The 21,105-nt window shown below is 43.3% G+C and overlaps 2 protein-coding genes across 3 annotated transcripts; both read right to left on the bottom strand.

The window, feature by feature from the left end:
* Positions 1 to 1,414: 1,414 nt before the first annotated feature.
* On the bottom strand, positions 1,415 to 3,354 carry LOC101171787. The gene is made up of 6 exons (XM_023959439.1): positions 3,069 to 3,354; positions 2,607 to 2,927; positions 2,112 to 2,465; positions 1,894 to 2,025; positions 1,704 to 1,762; positions 1,415 to 1,616 (listed from the first exon to the last, which is right to left on the bottom strand). The coding sequence occupies exons 1-6, from the start codon at positions 3,109 to 3,111 to the stop codon at positions 1,485 to 1,487; spliced, it is 1,041 nt and encodes a 346-aa protein (XP_023815207.1). The 5' UTR covers positions 3,112 to 3,354; the 3' UTR covers positions 1,415 to 1,484.
* Positions 3,355 to 10,978: 7,624 nt separating this feature from the next.
* LOC101169767 lies at positions 10,979 to 19,844 on the bottom strand. 2 transcript variants are annotated; one of them, XM_023958967.1, is made up of 6 exons: positions 19,643 to 19,844; positions 12,433 to 12,753; positions 11,926 to 12,279; positions 11,714 to 11,845; positions 11,529 to 11,587; positions 10,979 to 11,445 (listed from the first exon to the last, which is right to left on the bottom strand). In XM_023958967.1, the coding sequence occupies exons 2-6, from the start codon at positions 12,650 to 12,652 to the stop codon at positions 11,338 to 11,340; spliced, it is 873 nt and encodes a 290-aa protein (XP_023814735.1). In that variant the 5' UTR covers positions 12,653 to 12,753; positions 19,643 to 19,844; the 3' UTR covers positions 10,979 to 11,337. The 2 variants fall into 2 exon arrangements, with proteins under 2 accessions (XP_023814735.1, XP_023814734.1); XM_023958966.1 differs by lacking the exon at positions 19,643 to 19,844 and adding an exon at positions 12,898 to 13,017.
* Positions 19,845 to 21,105: the final 1,261 nt, after the last annotated feature.

Here is a 21,105-nt window from a genome sequence, read left to right on the forward strand (position 1 = left end):
ACATGACAATGAGTTCACTGGACTCAAATGGCCTCCACCCATACTAGATACTCCTGGTCTAGGTGGCTGGTGTATGGAGGCCCGGGGGAAGGACATTCTCAAACTATTTTTTAAAAGCAGGTTTTTTGGGGGGCCCCGGCTGACACTTTGCCACACCTACTGCTGTGGCTTGGTTTAGAAGTGACCACTCACCCTCTTTTATTTTACTCTTTACATACACAGTAGAACTCAGACACTCAACTGAGTACCGGTGCCTTCTTACCGTTGTGCAGACAGGATATTTACATACTGTATGTACAAGAGGGGCAAATACAAAATTGAATTGATTTTTGGACCATTAATTTGTCAAGTTATAAATCCACCATCTCCAAGGTTAATTTAAAAAAAGACTCACATAAAGACTAGGAAAATCTCCTGCAGGTTTTTGGTATTTTTAACCATTGTCTATAAAAATTTCTTTAAATGTTCAAAGGCTACCCACCACTAGACCTGTTTTCTTTTCATTCCTCCTTGCCTTTCATGCATCACTGTCGCATGCAGACACTTATTACTCAAAGAAAAAAACTGCCTTCTGCTTCAGCCAAAAGTTTTACATGTTGGCTCATCAGTCCAGAGCACCTGCTGCCATTTTTCTGCACCCTAGTTCTATGTTTTCATAAATACTTTGGTTAAAGAGAAAGTAAGATGCTAAATAGGCAGGTTAACTCTCAACTACATCATTAATGACTGAAGTGAATTAAGTAGAATGAGACTCATGAGTTAAAAGAAAAGGCATGCAAAACAACTTGATCTTGTAAATGAAAAATAAACATTTTGGATGGAATCAATCTTGTGAAACTTTGAGCAATCTGTACTGCAGCCCACACACTCTTTTTTTGTTTACCTTACACATATTTCATGTGTGATATTATATCCGTCATTTATGCAACTTTACTTGTTTGTGGTTTTGTGACAAACGGCAAACTAACCATGCCCACCTTCACCTAACAGAAGCTGAGATAGGCCCCAGCAACCTCGTGCCCCTCAGGGACTTGGGGGGTTAAAAAAAAAAAAATGGAAAGACAACCTTAACTATTGATTTTTTTTCTATTAAGTAAATGATGGGTTTTTTTTAAGATTTTTTTTTTTAAACTGAAAAAGACATTTTTTTCTTTTAAGAAGAGTATGTGTAAACAACCAAACCATAAAGAAATCTTAGACTTGACGCATATTATAAAGAAAAAGACAGGTAATGGAAAATATTTTATTACAAAGATTTTGAAGGTAGATATGCATCATTTGGCTTAACATCAGTTTTGGTCGTGCTTTCAACATCAGCTTTAGATGTACAGTAATTAGAATTACTTAACAGACCAAACTTTTTGTGTCAACTGTTTTTCAATGACAAAGCTTGTTCAAACGGAATTTTGAATTTTTGTACACAGATCTATTAAACTACTACTATCATCCTAAAACAATCATCTATGTTTTCAGTTAATGTATGATTAATTCAACTCAAATACTCTCACATCACTGTAGATGGTCTCTTCCTTTGCTGCTCCTTTTCTTCCCCTTGTCTTTTCAGCTTTCTTCTTTGCAAAGACTGTTGTAGCATAAACCACATTGTTTTGATTTCTCTATAAAAATAAATCAAAATTAAAAGAACAAAATTTTTAGACACACAAATCAGGCAACCATTTTTTGTCTTTGTGTAAATTCATTACCTCCGGGTTTTGGCGTTCATCCCTGACTGTTTCAGGATTTGTTGTACAAGAGAAACGCGCTGTTTTAGAAATCATGACACATAAAGATACTGGATGTCAGATGTCAAAAATCTAAACTCCAAACTTATGTGCAAAAATACAAAGTATTTACTTAAAGGAAATACATGAAAAAGCATGGACATCCTCTTACCTTTGCAGACATCACAGGATTTTTTTGATACGACACAAAACAGAAATGTTACCATCATGAGACTGAAAACCAAGGTTCCAAAAAACAGAAAGAAAAATATGTTGTTGCACATGTAATCATGAGTTCCATCTCCTAAAATGGAAAAAAAGAAAAATTATTGTCAAAAGCGATACACAAAAAAGACTTCTTTTTTTTTTCTTTTTGGAAAAGTATGTTACCTTGAACATCCAGTTTTGTTCCATTTCCAAAAACCACTTTTCCACATGCAGCCACAGCACAGTAGTAAAGTCCAGCATCAGAGGAGCTGACCTTCTTCAAGAAGCTGTAGACACAACTCTGCAGAGGCTGAGTCTCTGTATCCCCGTCACAGTCAACATCACTGCTTCTTCTGGCGTAAATATAAGTGGGATGAGATTCCCCTTCATTCTTTCTGAACCAGAACACTCTCTGTTCCTCTGGACATGCATCATTTTTAAACTCAGAGAGAACTGAACACTGCAGAGCCACAACGTCTCCTGCAGAAACCGGATCAACAGAACTTTGAACCACTGCAGGAAAATCAGAGTGCGGTCCTGAAAGAATGAAAACGGTTTAAAAAAAGGCTAAAATAAACATAAAAATGATCTCAGAAAAGTTTTCATTATTTTCATTAAACACTTGACCTAAAATAGGTTTTTAAAAACCTCAAGATATTTTATAATACCAATACTGACCTTTAATTTCTAGAAATACTGCCCTAATGAAGGTGATGTCTGTACCATCCAATGATAAACAGTTATAGAAGGCAGAGTCACTTGGCTTAGCTTTTGCAGAATGAAGAATAAATTTTCCTTCTTCTTCTTTGGTTGTAAAATGACCGATCTTCTTCTCTCCAGCACCATTGCTGAATCCTTTTCCTAGGATTTCAGGCATTTTTCCAGGAACAAGTTTGATCCAGAAAAAGATTGCAAAGTTCAGGCTTTTGTTGTAACAGGATAGGGTCACATCTTCTCCCGCGTTTACTGTCTTTATTTCAAATCCCTCATCTGTACAACCTAAAACAGTTGTAACACAACACAATTATTACAGTATAATCAATACAATATATTCTACATTTTGTCATACAATGCAAAAAGACAATAACTGTTGTTATTAATATTATCCTTATTTTTAAAACACTTTCTACACATACTTACATCCAAGTTGAAGTATCAGTAGTGTGGAAAGTACGACATGCATTTTTCTAAACTTCTTATTCTCTGGTCTGCCGATGACTTATGTCGCACTAGAGGATGACTTTCTCTGTTGTTGCTATAAAAAATGGGAGGGAACAATTTTAAAACAAACTGATTGGCTGCTAATCACACTGCCATCTCAGTTACAACCCCAGTGGAAACATAACAAGCAAATCTTTCCATTACTTGCGTAAAGCAACATCACTAGCATGTTTTAGTTATCTCACAGTGGTGGCTTTGGCTGTCAACAAGGGAAGAGACCTACTGCAAAAAAAGAAAAAAATTGGTGCAAAATGCTTTAAAAAGCAATGATTATATTGTTGAAGAATGAATGTAAGTATGTGTTCATTTTAGGTGAAAATACAAATGTAAAAGAGAAATGGCCCAGCATTTTTTAAAAATGAACATAATGAAACAATGCTGTAGTGCCTTTTGGGGTTTGAACTAAGGACCGATGTCAGTTCTGGCAGCCAAAGTTGGACCAGGATGTCCAACAGTATGTCTCTGCTTGCCCAGACTGCAGCAGATTTAAGCCATCCCATAAATCTCGTGCTAGTCACTTACATCCCCTACCTGTACCTATACCTTGGTCTCATATTTCTCTTGATTTTGTTACCAGGTTGCCACTATCTTGGGAGCAAGATGGTCCATTATATCGCCTTGCCTAAACCCCATCTGCCAAAGACACAGCCCAGTTAATGCTTGATCCTGTGTTTCGGATTCATGGCTTTCCTCGGGATATCATGTCTGATAGAGGCCCTCATTTTATCTGGTCAGAGTTTTGTCCACTCTTAGGGATTTCTGTGAGTTCATCCCCAGGTTTCCACCCCCAGTCCAATGGACAGACTCAGAGACTCAACAAACAACTGGAGATATCACTGAAGATCCCGTGTAGTTGGGACCCTTCATCATGGGTGCAGAACTTGGTCTGAGCAGAATATGCACAGAACACCCTCTGCTGCAGTGCTTAAACCGTTCAAAGTTGTCTATGGGTATCAAGCTCCCCTCTTTGGACCACAAAAGATGAAGGTATGCTAACAAGAGATGTTTTTTGACTTTTGTTATACCATTGGGCAAAGGGTCTGGTTGTCCTCAGCAGACCTGCTTCTGCGAGTGTAGAGTCGCAAGCTGGCACTATATTTTGTAGGAATTTACCCATCTCCAAGGTTGTGACCCCTTTCGCAGTCTGCCTTCAGTTACCTAGACCACTTCGGACTCACCCTACTATTCATGTGTCCATAGTTAATCCTGTGTTCTGTGAAGGTTCTGCCCCACTTGGCAATCAAGTTAATTTATGGCACCTGATCTTCACACTACTTAAACCTGCCACTTCCCCAAGCTCATTGCCAGAAAGTTGTCAGTACTTAAGCTACTTTCCAGCCCTCCTCACGCCAAGTTCTTTGCTTGTCTGTCTAACCGCCTGTCCAGCTTGGATCCTCTTTCTTTGCTCTCGCTTTCCGTCCTAACCTTGTCTCATCACATTTTGGAATGTTCACCACTCCAGACCTCATTTCACCCTCTCTATGAGATCTCCGCCTGCCTGCCTACCGACCCAGCCTCAGATCCTCACTCACAGTTTTTTCTTTTCCGTTCACAGTCCCTCTGCTTTGACTCAGACTGCCTGCTACCACACTCGCACTCGCCCTGGCTCATTACAATCTTATTGTGGCCTCCCAGCAAAAGAAGACCTACTGTAGAAGAAGAAGACCTACTGCGCATGCTTGTGCAAACTGTGCATCTGCCCAAGAGGAGATCTCCCTCTGACATCTCACGGTGTGGATTAGCTCTGTTTTCCTCCGGAATCGCCAAGCTTCTTGCTAGCGCCATCCATGTTCTGGGGACTCGAGTGTAGCAGTCTATCCAAAATCTATTGACCAAAATGTGCATCTACAAGTACTCGAGAGATATACTCCTTCAATTACGACACACATCGAATGGATGTAAACATCTGATTCCTCCGGAGATTTAGAATCCCTTCTGTGGATGATGTGCTGGGGCAAAACTAAAGGCTAGAAGGTGGAGAAACAAGCCCTTCGTCCCATCGATTATAATGGGGAATGTAAACTCTCTACCGAACAAGTGTGAGGAGCTGGTCGCCTTGGTAAGAACTGACGAGGCTTTCCGTGTGAGTTTATATCTGCTCACGGAGAGCTGGCCGACTGACGTGATCCCCGACTCAGCTGTTAGCATCCCCGGCTACGCACTCGTCAGAGCAGACAGAGAGGTGGAACTATGCGGAAAAACGAAGGGTGGTGGACTTGCTGTGCTGGTCAGCAACAAGTGGTGCCATCTCAGTCACATCACGGTCGAAAACAAGATCCACACTCGTGATGTGGAGCTCTTGGTGGTCGGTATAAAACCATACTATCTTCCACGAGAGTTTTCCAACGTAGTCACCAGTGTTGTTCACATTCCGCCGCGGGCGGACCCATCATCAGTGTGTGACATCATCCAGGAAGTGGCAGTGAGGGCTCAGTCTGCACACCCAGAGGCGCTCATCATAATATCAGGGGACTTCAATCATGTTGATGTGAGCTCTCACTCAGGGGTTTTCACACAATATGTCAACTGTCCAACTAGACACAAAAACACTCTGGACCTGTGTTATGTGAATTTAAGATCTGCCTACACTGTTGTGGCTCTACCCCCCCTTGGTAGGTCTGATCATAACCTCATTCAGCTCAGACCATCATATAAGCCATGTGTGATGAGGCTGCCTAAAGCTACCAGATTTTGAATCTACTGACTGGGACTTGCTGGTGGGAGACAGTGACATCGATCGGGCTGTGTCACTGATTACATCAACTTCTGTACAGATGTGGCAGTGCCTCTGAAAAAAGTACGCTGATTTCACATTAACAAGCCGTGGATTAAAAGCAGTATGAAGCACCTGTTAAATCTGAAGAAGCAGGCCTTTAAGACTGGTGATCGGCACAAAGCGAGGGTGGCTCAACATGATCTGAGAAGAGCCATAAGGCGCGCTAGGAGGGATTACAAATCTGGGCTTGAGAGGAAGCTGCAGAATAAGAACACTAGAGAGGTATGGAGCGGCATGAGAGCCATTACTGGCTTTAAGGAGAGGGGATGAACTGTGCCTGGTGATGTGGCCAAGGCGGATGAGTTCAATCATTTTTATGATAGGTTTGACTCAGTACATGCTCACCCATACCCAACCATAAGTGACTCCTCCACCTCTGCTGATGTGACCGGCTCCCCTTTTCCACCCAGTGGCAGATCCTTGACTTCTGCTGCTGTGACTGGTTCCTCTACTCCACCAAGTGGCAGCTCCTACACCTCTACGGCTGTGACCTGCTCTTCTCCTCCACCCGGCAGCGCCTGCTCCAGCTCCAGCCCTGATGCTATGCCACCTATAAGTGTAGAGGAAGTGTGCATAGAGCTCAGGAGGCTCAATGGTTGGAAATCTGCTGGTCCTGACCGAATATCACCACGGTTGCTAAAGGATTGTGCGTCAGAGCTTGCGGTGCCTCTTCGAACCATCTTGTGGAAGACCTCATGCCTTGTCCCAGTGCCCAAGGTGACAAGGCCTGCAGGGATGAAGGACTATAGACCAGTTGCCCTGACATCTGTCATAATGAAGACTTTTGAGAGGCTACTACTCCGGAGGCTCAAACCCCAGGTGGAGGGGGCACTGGACCCCCTTCAGTTTACCTATCAGGACAGTATGGGAGTGGAGGGTTCAGTTCTGTATATGGTCCATAGGGTGCTCTCCTTTCTGGAAGGGACTGGCAGATATGTGAGGGTGATGTTTTTCGAGTTCACAAGTGCCCTTTGACACAGTCCAGCCTCAGCTGCTGAAGGGGAAGCTCGAGAGGATGGGAGTTGATCCAGTTTTTGTCAACTGGATCCACAACAATCTGACTCTTAGGTCACAGTTTGTCCGACTAGGAGACTGTGTATCTGGGACATTGATGAGCAACACCGGAGCACCACAGGGAACTGTACTATCGCCATTTATCTTCACACTCTATATGTCCAGAAGTGTTCGGACGGGTTGTATTTTAGTTTCCATTATTTAGCTCTTTTTACCATGTATAGGGTTCTTGTGTTAAAAGTATTTTCCTTGGTCATTTTGGTTCGGTTTCTATATACATAGTCCAAAGACTATAATAGCATCATCTGTTTACCTGTGGTATGGACATTGGTTTCAGTATGTTTATCTTTAGGTATTTTGCATGTTCACACATTTTTTCTGTTTTTTGGTTGACTAAACACGATGATCCTCATTTAAGACAATATTCTTTCATGTTTTAATTTATGTCTCATGTTACAGTGAATTTTATTATTAAGATTTAATCATTACAATGTTCTGGTATTAGTTACAGTAGGTCTTCTACCATCATTTATTTATAATACTATATAAAATAGGGCCTAGGATTCTGCTCTGTGATGTGGGAGGATTTTAGCATAGCTGTATAAGGCTTCTGAAAAACTTTAGACCAGGCTTTACACTACATAAAGAGTCAATCAAAAATGAATGTCTGTGAAAAATAACAGGGGCTTTTAAATTACATTTTCAGTTGAATTTTCACCTCCAGTGCCCTGGATCAGACTTTCACAGGTGGACTGATCTCACTGTAGTTGGAGCTAACTGTGTTGGATAGAGGAACCGACACCCAAGTCTGTCAGTTCAGAGGCACTGTCCCAAAACAGCCACACAATTTCACTAAGGCGTGCCATCCGAAAAAGTCCAGCAACTTCCATAGACTTGATAGACCCAAGGTGGACTTCATCTATCCCCAAGGCTTTGCCACCAAGAAGCTTTTCAGTCACCTCTGAGACCTCAGCCTGTGTGATTGGCCAACATCTGGTTCTAGCCTCTGCTTCTAGCCTCTGCTTCCTTAGCAGAAGGCTGTCTGTAAGATTAGGGAGATCCTCAAAATATTCCTTCCAACTTTTGGTTATCTCCTCAGTTAAGGTCAACAGCTCATAAATTGCAGAAAAAGGCTTCCCCCTCAAATGGTTGCTAGCATTTTTTGTGTAATGACACAACTATATACTGTATTATACACAACTATACACTGACTTTTGCATAGAATTGTTTTGGTGCTAAATGCACTGTGCTACGTTTACTTGTCTGCATATGTGAAATCGGTCTGTCAATCAAAGGAGTCCCCAGTCCCATCCTGAGCCTAAGACTCCATTAAGTCTGGGTACGCTGTAATGCTGTTGGGCTGAGCGGCCAATTTCACAGTAAAAGACTTGTATTCTACCTGGAGGTACAGAGATACAATCTTCTCATTCACAAGGGTGAACCTCAACAAATGATGCTAGAGCTAAGGGACAATGACCAAACCCACACTAGCCTGTTTCCTCTTACCACAAATGATTCCAGAGTGGAGATACTCCAAACCCTCACAAGGAGTTGGGTATTGCAGCCAAAACTATGGTATATGTAAAGGCAAGCTCAACAGTTATGTGTGGTGAGGTTTGGGGCTAGTGGAGTACTGACTATTTCAGAGCCAGATTTACAAAATTACAAACCCAATATATTGTTTTTACCAACCACTGATTGAGTTTCATATCATAACAGTATTGTTTTTATAAACATAGGAGGTACATATTGGACCAAGGAGGAATGTAATATGTGTAGAAGTTCAGCCTGAAAAAAAAAAACAAATTAGATACAAACAGACTGAAAATGCACGGAGAAGTCTCTCACACACGTGCACACTTGGTTTGTCTTCATCCATTACATTTTCTTCAAAGATATTAGGAAGGTTCTACATTTATGTGTCGATCAACGTTGCATTAGACACTGTACAGTGGACCATTGCAATAGCAGTTCACCACGCTGTTTTACTGAATTTTTTCAGTGCAAATTTGCATGCTTTTTTTTTTCCTTTGCAGCTCACCGTGTTCTGCATCCTTTTACTCGAGACATTTGTCAGTTAGTCTTCTCTGTGCTGTGCCTCACTTTTTTGAAGGTTTGGACTTTGAAAGTTTAAACAAGACAGAAAAGTATGAAATGTTCATGTCAGTCTGAGATAAGTGTATTAGGTGTGTAGTGAGTTCTACAGCGTTATCTTTTATTTTTTACAGATGTATTTTCATAAATACATTTAGAAAAATGGAGATAAACTAAGCAGAAAGACAGTTAAAAACTTTCCAACTAAATGGAATGTCTCGATGGGGGGTATGGAATGACCCAGTTACAGAGAGCAGGAAGCAGAAGGTTCCAGAAACAAAGACTTTAATCCAAAAACGAAAAAACCCAAAACCACTGCTATGCAGGCAACCCAAGCTCAAAAACTCGAAAGGGGAAACGGCAAACTACAGTGAAACGGGAACAGCAAAAATATGGACCAGCACAGGAGGAATGAAAAAGACAGGACTTAAATACATTCAGACAAATGAGACACAGGTGACAAAAATAAGGGCAGGTGGGGACCAAAAGTAAAACTCAAAACTAAAACAAAACAGGAAACCTTTCAAAATAAAACAGGAAACTGAACTCAAAACATGACGGAACAAAAAGAGAACCAAAACACAAAAGCAAAGAAACTAAAACCGTAACAGGGTGATTTAAAAGAAAACAGCTGTGATTAGATTAAAATATCTTAAATGTCATTTTATTTGAACTGGAGTGCAAATGTTACAGTAAAAAATAGATTTTTTTTTTTATATTTACGGTTTATTTACATTTTTTTGTTTTCTATTCTATGTTTAGAATCCCATTTTCTCTATCCGTGATACTACAGATCCTTGTTTTATTTTTGATTCATAATTTTTTGGGTGACGACATACTATTACTACGACGGAGTATTAGGGCCACAAAAAAAAAAAAAAAAAAAAAAAGTTAAATTATGAGATTTTAAGTCGTAAATTTAGGAGATTAAAAACTCGTAAATTTACGACTTTTTATCTCATAAATTTACGAGAAAAAAGTCGTAGATTAAGGAAAAATTACCGAAGTTGTCCGTTTATCGGAACGTAGCTTGAAGATTAAGTATGTGGAGCCTTTTGTGAAGCTTCATTTCCGGATTATTATAGGTTTAAAACAAAGAGATTCTGAACCTTTTGGCGACTCAAAATCAGATTATTTTCCGTGTAGCAGTCTTTCCGGGGTTCAGTGTCAGTAAAGCGGAGTTTCATATGTAAAATAAGGAGCTCAGAGACACGTTTGGGTGCAGATGATCGCTGCAGCCTTTATTCTCCTTTTCATTCACATATCCTGAAGTTCATCTGTCTGATTACGTCATGAAGCTGTCATCCGAACACCAATGCGGAAGTAAACAGTGTTACATACGCCTCCTCCTGCGGATGAAATGTCCTGTTTCAGCATAAAACAATAAAGAGGAATGAAAATTGTCTTCTATATTAGCTTTAGAACATTGAAAATGCCAAAAAAAAGTGCTCCTCCTTTTGTGTGACGGAAGCGTCACACAGACGTAGAGATCTTGTCTTTGGTGGAGGAAGAAAGGATTCAAGCGGACAGCTGCGGGGACACCCGATGGCTTCATCGGGCTGCAGTGATCCTGCAAACCAACCATCAATAAATAAAACTTTAATGAATCGTAAATCAAACAAATAAGCTTCCAGACATTTGGAACGTTATCAATAAACATTCAACTCACCTGTTCAACAAAGTTTAGTCGGTCTGCTCTGCTGCTGCACAGCGTTCACCTGCTGCTATGCATATTCACTTCCACTGTAATCTCCTAAAATTACGAGTTTTTTTCTCATAAATGTACGACTTTTTATTTCCTAAATTTACGAGATAAAAACTCGTAAATTTACGACTTTTTATCTCCTAAATTTACGAGATAAAAACTTGTAAATTTCCTTTTTTTTTTTTTGGTGGCTTTTTTTTTTTTTTTTTTTGGTGGCCCTAATACTCCGTCGTATATTACAACTTTACTTGCCAAAAAGGTTTGCTTTTTTGGTGAAAGAATAAGATTTTTTTTTTTTGAGGTTTCAGCTTTTTAATATTGACAATACACATTTAAAAAAACGCTTTTTGAATGACATAACCTGCAAGCAACCGGAGCAAAAAGAAATTCAATAGATGAACGTTTCTGTTAAACATGATCGTATCTGTTGAACATGATACTCATATAGAAAACGTTTTACTACAGGGAATTTTGCAAGGAAGTGATAATAGGTTTAACATTAGGTTTCAGTTCTGTTAAAAGATCATACAATCATCATAGACATGTGTTTTCCTGTTTTCAGTATAATGCAGACTTAATTTTCCTCATATAATCTGACATCACTGTAGATGGTCTCTTCCTTTATTGCTCCTTTTCTTTCCCCTGGTCTTATCAGCTTTCTTCTTGGCAAAGACTGTTGCAGCATAAACCACATTGTTTTGATTTATCTAATAAAACAAAATCAAGGTTAAAAGATTTTTGGAAATGCACAAATAAGATTAAAAATATAAGCTAAATGTAATTTCCTTACCTTCTGGCTTTGCTGTTCATCATTGACTGTGTCAGATGTTGCTTTACAGGCCAAATACACTGTTTTAGTAAAAAATGTTTAGAAGGTTAAACGTCTAATTCCTGAACTATGAACTTTTACAAAAATACCAAGTTGTATTGGTTTTTACTAAGAAAAATACATGCAAAACCTGTATATCCTCTTACCTTTGCAGACATCACAGGATTTTTTTGATACGACCCAAATCAAAAATGTTACCATTATGAGACTCAAAACCAAGGTTCCAACAAACAGAGAGAAATATATATTGTTGTTAATGGAGTCATATGTGCCATCAACTGAAATGGAAATCAAGGAATGTTATGTCAAAAACTATTTATTAAAAATTTGTAATTTATTTTAAGAAAAAGTATGTTACCTTGAACATCCAGTTTTGTTCCATTTCCAAAAACCACTTTTCCACATGCAGCCACAGCACAGTAGTAAAGTCCGCCATCAGAGGAGCTGACGTTCTTCAAGAAGCTGTAGACACAACTCTGCAGAGGCTGAGTCTCTGTACCCCCGTCACAGTCACCATCACTGCTTCTTCTGGCGTAAATATAAGTGGGATGAGATTCCCCTTCAGTCTTTCTGAACCAGAACACTCTCTGTTCCTCTGGACATGCATCATTTTTAAACTCAGAGAGAACTGAACACTGCAGAGCCACAACGTCTCCTGCAGAATCCAGATCAACAGAACTTTGAACCACTGCAGGAAAATCAGACCGCGGTCCTGGAAAACAAATAAAAAAAGAAAACATAGGTCAAATGAAATAGGTCTAAAACATTTTCAGATAAATTTGTCTCTTTTTTTATCAAACATACGTAATCGTCCCTGAAAATATATTTTTTATACCATAAGATATTCAAATAAACCAATATTTACCTTTAATTCTAAGAAGCACTGCCTTCATAAAGGTTATTTTGTAGTTTTTAAATGTAAAACAGTAATAGAAGGCTGAGTCACTCGGCTTTGCTTCTGAAATTTGTAGAAAGAATCTTCCGTCTTCTTCTTTGGTTGTAAAGTGATGAATCTTGTTGAATTCGTCACTTTTGCCGAATCTTTTTCCTACGATTTCAGGCATTTGTCCGGGAACACTTTTCATCCAGAAAAAGAATCCAAAGTTCAGCCGTGAGTTGTTACAGAGCAGGGTCACATCTTCTCCAGAGTCTACAGTCTTTGTTTCAAATCCCTCATCTGCACAACCTAAAATAATTATAACACAACACAACAGTTGTTACATTATATACATTATTATTTTCTGCATTTTGTCATACTGTGCAAAAAGGTTATAACCTATCATTATTAGTATCCTTATTTTTAAACACTGAAATTCCTGCACATACTTACATCCAAGTTGAAGTATCAGCAGTGAACAAAGTACAACATGCATTTTCTGAACTTCTTATTCTCTGGGCTGCAGATGACTTATGTCGCATTAGAGGAGGATTTTCTTTTCAAAGCTATAAAAAATGGGAGGGAACAATCTCAGAATGAACTGATTGGCTGGTAAAATCAAACTGCCATCTCAGTTACGACCCCAGTGGAAATATAAGAAGCTTTCCATCGTTTACATAAAACTGTCATGACTATAGAACGACTGAGACCCAGATGCTGAAACCCGGAATGAGACACAGGACAGAGATGTCTTGGCGAGAAGGTAGATTTAATATGATGGCCAGACAGGTAGGTAACTGTTACTGGAGGTCCGAGAATGTAACTGCGGCTCGTGGCGTCACTGGTGGAACTGCTCGTTCGGGTCTGGAGTCGGCAGCGTGGGTCCGTTTCGTGAGGCAGCTGGTTCGGCAGAGGCTCGTGGTGAGGATGGAGGGAACAGACCAGTAGAGGAGTCCGGATTACGGCTGCTGTGGGTGACCACTCGTGGCTGAGGTTTCCTGGAGACAGGTAAGACAGCATATGTTAACTACTTGGCTTAAGGCAAGGCAACAAAGCATGAACTTGACGTGAGGCCAAATGTGCACCATCAGGGGCAACGGACTGGCGTTGAATGAAGATCCTGGAGCTCCTTAAGAAGGCAGGTGTGTCGATGAGGTGAGTGGAAGCAGCTGGGGATAATCAGGAACCAAGCGGAGAGGAGAGGGGGGAGGAGTCTGACAGAGGCACCATGACAGTACCCCCCCCTCAACGACCGCCTCCAGGCGGTCAAGGGCGGCGATCCGGGTGGGCCCGGTAGAAATCCTCAATGAGCGAGGGGTCCAAAATGAGAGAGCGGGAAATCCAGGAGCGCTCCTCCGGCCCGTAACCCACCCAGTCGACCAGGAACTGGAATCCGCGACCCCGACGGCGGACATCCAGGATCCGATTGACGTCGTAAGCCGGAGCACCGTCGATGAGCCGGGCGGGTGGCGGGGAAGCGGACGGCGGGCACAGAGGACTGTCCAGAACTGGCTTGATCTGGGAAACATGAAATGACGGGTGAACCTTCAGAGCCTTGGGAAGACGGAGTCGGACGCAGGTGGGGTTGATGAGTTTCTCTATGACGTAAGGTCCGATGAATCGTGGAGCCAGTTTCTTGGAGGTGGCTTGGATGGGGATATTACGTGTGGAGAGCCAGACCCTTTGGCCAGGTTGGTACTCGGGTCCCACCACCCTGTGACGGTTGGCGATGCGGCAGTTGCTCTCCTTGGTGCGGAGGAGAGCAGCCTTAGCCTGTGCCCAGATGCGTTGGCACCGCTGGATGTGATGTTGTACGGAAGGCACCGCCAAGTCCAGTTCCTGTGACGGAAACAGAGGTGGTGAGTACCCGAGAGCGGCCTCAAAGGGAGAGAGCCCAGTGGCAGTGGAGGGATGAGCATTATGGGCATACTCAATCCACACGAGATATTGGGACCAGTCCTGCTGGTTCAGTGCCGCCAAGCAGCGGAGAGCTGCCTCCAGTTCCTGGTTCGCTCTCTCCGCTTGGCCGTTGGACTGAGGATGGTAGCCAGATGTGAGGCTGACCGTGGCCCCCAAGGCCGTACAGAAGGCCTTCCAGACCTGAGAAATGAACTGGGGGCCACGGTCAGAGACAATGTCCAGAGGGATGCCATGGTGACGGAAAACCTGCTTGGTCATGATATCAGCAGTTTCGGTGGCAGTGGGTAGTTGAGGGAGCGGAATGAAGTGGGCCATCTTGGAAAATCGATCTATGACTGTGAGTATGACGGTGTTACCTGCTGATGGGGGTAACCCGGTGACAAAGTCCATTGCCAAGTGGGACCAGGGCCGGCTGGGCGTAGGAAGTGGGTGGAGCAACCCCGCCGGAGCCGAGGAGGACGTCTTGGATCGGGCGCAGGTGGTGCACGCCGAGATATACTCCCTAATGTCCTTCTCCATAGACGGCCAATAAAACCTCTTACGAAGTAAATGGAGGGTACGGTGGACCCCCCCATGGCACGCCAGACGAGACGCGTGACCCCAAGTGATGACTTCGGAGCGGAGATGAGCGGGTACAAACAGTGTGCCCCTGGGAGCGGGTGGATGGTCAGAGTCCCCTTCCAGGGCTTGAAGAACCTTGGCCTCGATATCCCAGGTGACACTTCCTATGATGCAGGATGAAGGGAGGATAGATGATAGAGTGTTCTCAGACGGACTGTATTTCCTGGAGAGGGCATCGGGTTTGATGTTGCGGGAGCCTGGTCTGTAGGTTATGGTGAAGTGAAACCGGTCAAAGAAAAGACACCAACGAGCTTGCCTGGAGTTGAGTCTTTTCGCGGAGCGTAGGTATGCCAGGTTTTTATGGTCCGTCCAGACGATGAAAGGCTGCTCGGCTCCCTCCAACCAGTGACGCCACTCCTCCAGGGCAAGTTTGATGGCTAAGAGTTCCCGGTTGCCAACGTCGTAATTCTGCTCAGAAGGGGACAGCTTGCGAGAGAAAAACGCACAAGGTTTGAGTTTTCCAGAACTCCCCTCCTTCTGTGAGAGGACAGCGCCCACCCCTGAGTCAGAGGCATCGACCTCAACGATAAATTGCCGTGAGGGGTCAGGTTGGATGAGGATCGGGGCAGAGACAAACAGTTTCTTTAACCTGTCGAAGGCCTGTTGGGCTTCGTTGGACCAGACAAAGGGATGCTTTATGGAAGTGAGGCGTGTAAGGGGAGAAGCAATACTGCTGTAATTGCGTATGAAGCGTCTGTAAAAGTTAGCAAAGCCCAGGAATTGCTGTAGCTTCTTACGGCTGGTTGGAGGTTCCCAGTTGGTAACAGCTTCTATTTTGGATGGATCAGGGCGTATGCAGCCAGCCTCGATAATGTAACCGAGAAACTGTACAGTGGGGGAATGAAATTCGCACTTTTCATGCTTAACGAAAAGCTGATTTTCCAATAGTCTCTCCAACACCAGGCGAACGTGATGCTCGTGTTGAGCCAGATCGTGGGAGTAGACAAGAATATCGTCCAAATAGACAAAGACGAATCGATTAATGAAGTCCCGAAGGACATCGTTAACTAGCCTTTGGAAAACTGCCGGGGCGTTGGTGAGGCCGAAAGGCATTACTAAATATTCGTAATGCCCTAACGGGGTGTTAAAGGCAGTTTTCCACTCGTCCCCTTCCTTAATTCGGACCAAATGGTAGGCATTGCGGAGATCTAACTTAGTGAATATGCGAGCCTTCTGGACGGAATCAAAAACAGAGGTGATTAATGGCAGTGAGTATTTGTCTTTTACGGTGATTTGATTTAGTTCGCGATAATCAATGCATGGTCGGAGGGACTTGTCTTTTTTCTGCACAAAGAAAAAGCCTGCTCCCACGGGGGAGGAGGAGGGTCGAATGTGCCCCAGGGCGAGGGCTTCCTGTACGTAGTTCTCCATGGCTGTCTTTTCTGGTCCAGATAGATTAAACAAATGACCCTTGGGCAATGGAGCGCCTGGCAACAGGTTTATGGCGCAATCATAAGGTCTATGAGGTGGGAGAGCACTAGCTTTGGTTTTGCAAAATACTGCTTTTAAATCATGATAACAACGAGGAATGTTGGACAAATCGACTTGGCTATGACACTCAGCGTTAGGAGAAGTGACGGAAGGGAGAGCAGAGAGAAGACAATTAGCAAGGCAATATGGGCTCCACTGGATTATAGTCCCTTGAGCCCAATTAAACTGAGGATTATGCAGTTTTAGCCAGGAAAACCCGAGTACTATGGGAGTATGGATGGACTTGGTGATGAGGAAACGGATAGACTCACGATGGTTGCCTGAAGTAATGAGCAGGATGGGTTTGGTGCGGTGGGTGATGCGGGATAAGAGTTGACCGCCTAAACCGGAAGCCTCGATGGGGGTCTCCAGGGGTTCTGTGGGAATCGACAGATCATTAACAAGTTGCTGGTCAATTAAACTCTGCTCGGCCCCGGAGTCGACCAGGGCCCGTAACTCATGCACATGGAGATCTTGACTTAACTTGACAGGGATTAGTAAAAAATTATTACCGGCCAGGTAGATGTTTGTTACCCCTCGCAGCCTGTCTCCTAGCGAGGGGTCCGGGTGTTTAAACGAAGCGGGCAGGAGATGACAATGTGGCCCTTTGCTCCGCAATAGAAACAGGCCCCCTCCATGCGCCGTCTGCGGCGTTCCTCTTCAGACAGTCGAGAGTGTCCAACCTGCATAGGCTCGTCTGGAGGTCTAGAGGGGCTGAAGGAGTCGAGAGGGGTGGCGTGAACAGCGTGTGAGAAGTTGGAGGATGTAGTGGTTGCGGCACGCTGGAAAACGGGCCCTCGTTCCCTTTGACGCTCCCGCAGGCGAACATCAGAGCGGAGTGCCGCAGAAACCAGTTCCTCAAATGACCGGGCTTCGGGTTGAGAACACAGATGATCCTTAATTTGTTCATTTAAAGACTGGTAAAAGATCCCCTTCAAAGCTGCGTCGGGCCAGCCTGCCTCGACCGCCAGAATACGGAAATCTATAACGTGTTCACTCACCGAGCGGTTACGCTGCCTGAGCGCGAGTAACCGACGGGTTGCTTCGTCCTGTTTACGTGGTTGGTCGAAAATTAACTGGAACTCTCTGAGGAAACGTTCATAAGTGAGGTGGCTTATGGGATTGGAGGAGAGGAAAGCCTGGGCCCACTGGAGGGCTTTATTGCGTAGAGAGTTGACGATCAGTGATATTTTACTGTGATCCGACTGATAATGACGGGGGGCTTGTTGGTAAATCAGCTCGCATTGGAGGAGGAATCCTCCGCAGGCTTCGACGTCACCAGTAAATGGTTCCGGTTGCAGCCGGATGTTTTCGTGAGCGGAGGGTGATCCGGAAACGGAAGTAGCCGAGTTAGCCGTAGCTTGAGCCGTATCTGTTGGAACATGGGAAAAATGTCCGGTTAAATTGTTCAATGTCTGTGTCAAACCGTCCAGGCGATGAAAAAGGTCCTGTTGGGCCGCGGCCATCTGGGATAGGGCGTCGGCCTGGCGACCAAGCAATATGCCTTGCTGGGATACGGCTAATCTGAGTCCCTCCGGGTCAGCTGGGTCGGGATTATGGCCAGTCCGTTCTGTCATGACTATAGAACGACTGAAACCCAGATGCTGAAACCCGGAATGAGACACAGGACAGAGATGTCTTGGCGAGAAGGTAGATTTAATATGATGGCCAGACAGGTAGGTAACTGTTACTGGAGGTCCGAGAATGTAACTGCGGCTCGTGGCGTCACTGGTGGAACTGCTCGTTCGGGTCTGGAGTCGGCAGCGTGGGTCCGTTTCGTGAGGCAGCTGGTTCGGCAGAGGCTCATGGTGAGGATGGAGGGAACAGACCAGTAGAGGAGTCCGGATTACGGCTGCTGTGGGTGACCACTCGTGGCTGAGGTTTCCTGGAGACAGGTAAGACAGCATATGTTAACTACTTGGCTTAAGGCAAGGCAACAAAGCATGAACTTGACGTGAGGCCAAATGTGCACCATCAGGGGCAACGGACTGGCGTTGAATGAAGATCCTGGAGCTCCTTAAGAAGGCAGGTGTGTCGATGAGGTGAGTGGAAGCAGCTGGGGATAATCAGGAACCAAGCGGAGAGGAGAGGGGGGAGGAGTCTGACAGAGGCACCATGACAAAAACAACATCATGAGAATATTTTGGTTATCTCACAGTGGTGTCTTTAGCTGTCCACAAGGGCTGAGACTTACACTGCAGAAAAGATTTTTAATATAATTTTATTTTGATGCGAAATGCTTTGAAAAGTAAAAATTACTTTATTGGGGACAGTGTGCATTTGTCAGTTTTCGTCTTTGTTTAAAAATGAAAGTGTAAAAATGCTTGGGGATCTAGGACCAATGTTCTACATGTTTTCCAACCAACCTGATATTGAAGCTCCTTATTGAGTAGACATACCTGATCCAGGTAATCAGCAGCAGATAAGTCAGGATTTCTGGAAAAACAGCATGAAGATGGCCCTCGAGGCCTATAGTTCAACACCCCTGATAATAATAATAATTGATACTTTACTTATCCCACAATGAGGAAAATCTTCTCCGCATTTGACCCATCCCGCTAGCTACCCAGCTGATTTGGACAGTGTTGGCAAAGAAATGTTTCCCCCTTGTAAAGGCATTAAATGGCTGGCATGAATCTTGAAAGCCTACCATCATTCTTCATGGCTTTCTCAAATTCCTCCCAGATCTGAGTTTTTGCCTCATAGCCTTCCAGCACTTTGTGCTGCTTGAAACTGCAAATATCTCAATGCGCGTGCGATGCAGATTGTACATTTGTATAGTGACAATAAAGGCATTCTATTCTATCTGTCAGCTGCCAACCACTGAGTGACAGTTCTGTTTTGCCTATTGATCACAACAAGATAAATCCTCTTCCCATCTGCTTGAGTTGCTTTTCACTGCTGAGCTTCTCTTGTGCTCCATGGAGACTTTACTTCTACATTTTGCCAGTGCCATATTCCTTGGTTTTTCAGTGCTTGAAGGAGGGGAATGGTGCAAAAGAAGTTATCAAATAACAACTTGAGATTCTTGTTCTGAACATCTTCAAAAAGACACATAACTACATCTGCAGCCATTTAGGTAACTGATCTCACCGAGACCTATCGGATTTTGACAAACCTGGTACCATTTTTGGCGTCCAGTAAACAGCTGTCAACAAAGTGCATGTATTTTAGAATTTACTCAAACCTTTTCACTGGCATTGCACTGGCTGTCAGATGAAGACGATTTGATGACCATTTCACTGTCAATCTTGGGTATCTAACATATGACATTGCCAAAATTCATTCCAAAAAATGTTTTAGAAGTTAATGCCATCAAGTCTTTTCCATTTTGGACAGTATACCTGTCAGAACTCAGAGCTTTGTCTCCCAGCAAGCCCAACAGACACTTCCTGGATGCCACACACCTGACTCTTATGTTCAATCACTCACAGTGCACTTAAGCACTGCACTGAGCTTCACATATCTGGACCTGATCTTCTGATTTCCACATCCTGTTTCGTCTTTGACTCTGTTTGCATGCTGCCTGTCCCGAGTCTCGCATGGATCCTGACTACTCTCTTTCCTCTCTGATGCTACCATGCTCGTTTTTGATCTCTGCCTGCCTAACCCCTAACGGCAAGCAGTTCTTCTAATCCAAGAGACCAACGTGTAAATAAAGTCATGGCAAACAATGGCTCTGTGTCTGTCTGTACAAGCATGAGATTAAGATTGGGTCTGCAACCCTACAGATGTTTCCTTTCTGTTCAAGAAGCGTGTGTCATTTACAACATTAAAGAAATGTTAAAGAAGGCAGCATTCTGTCTGTGCTGTTTTCTACGGATGAAAAGAACACTCTTTGATGTAATTCTTAACTCCCGCTGCTTATCTTTTACGTGTAAAAAGCAGAAGTTCTACATAAAGATGCTGATACCCCCTAAACCAGTGGTTCTAAAACTGTGGGTCACGCCTCCCTGGGGACAATGCTGGAAAGTGAGGGAGGACTAATGTTTGGACGTCGGAATTTTTTTTTGCGGCAGAACATAAATAGACCGCGTTTCGGGACCTAGGAAAATTTCCCTCCAGCTAATTAAAATGCAGTGCTATGTAACCTCACAAAAACCCAATGAAATGACATTCTTTCTAAAGGTTAATTTAGTTTTAAATAGGTCTAGTTTTTTATGTTTGTGCAAGAGCAACTGTAATTTTTGAAGAAGTCACGCCCTTTGCTTTTGATCTAACATGCATCAAAATCCCTGCTCACCGTTTGTCCAAAAGTGTGTTTAGAAACCTGATGCTCTCGTGGGAGGAGCTACTATCGAAATTTTTTCTCGCCCTCCTGAAAACAGACACGCAAGATGTTGAGAGATCCAATGTATTTATACTGAAGAGTTCCACAAAGCTGTCTGCAAACTACTCAGCATGAAACCTGATCATTTTTTGATGAACACGGAGCTGATATTCTGCTGAAGGTCAATGTTTTTAGATCCATAAAAATTAATGATTTCCCGCGGCACACCTGACCATCTCTCACGGCACACTAGGGTGCTGCGGCACAGTGGTTAATAAACATAGGATTATTCACTTGATACATGTTTTCCTTGCGAGGATTCTTTTTTTAAATATTTCCCACACAATGTGCTCAATACGACTGGCTGAGAAATCCATTTA

This window comes from Oryzias latipes, chromosome 10 (genome assembly GCF_002234675.1).
Source record: "Oryzias latipes chromosome 10, ASM223467v1".
Lineage (NCBI taxonomy): Eukaryota > Metazoa > Chordata > Actinopteri > Beloniformes > Adrianichthyidae > Oryzias > Oryzias latipes.

Bases quoted from the DNA above. Each gene is read 5' to 3' on its own strand.
- LOC101171787 (XM_023959439.1), bottom strand. From the start codon at position 3,111: ATGCATGTCGTACTTTCCACACTACTGATACTTCAACTTGGAT. The intron at 2,466-2,606 runs GTCAGTATTGGT...TCATTCTTTCAG, and splicing joins AGTATTTCTAGAAATTAAAG to GACCGCACTCTGATTTTCCT. The intron at 2,026-2,111 runs GTAACATACTTT...TTTCCATTTTAG, and splicing joins AACAAAACTGGATGTTCAAG to GAGATGGAACTCATGATTAC.
- LOC101169767 (XM_023958966.1), bottom strand. From the start codon at position 12,940: ATGCATGTTGTACTTTGTTCACTGCTGATACTTCAACTTGGAT. The intron at 12,754-12,897 runs GTAAGTATGTGC...TAATTATTTTAG, and splicing joins GCTGATACTTCAACTTGGAT to GTTGTGCAGATGAGGGATTT. The intron at 11,446-11,528 runs GTAAGGAAATTA...TTGTTTTATTAG, and splicing joins ATGAACAGCAAAGCCAGAAG to ATAAATCAAAACAATGTGGT.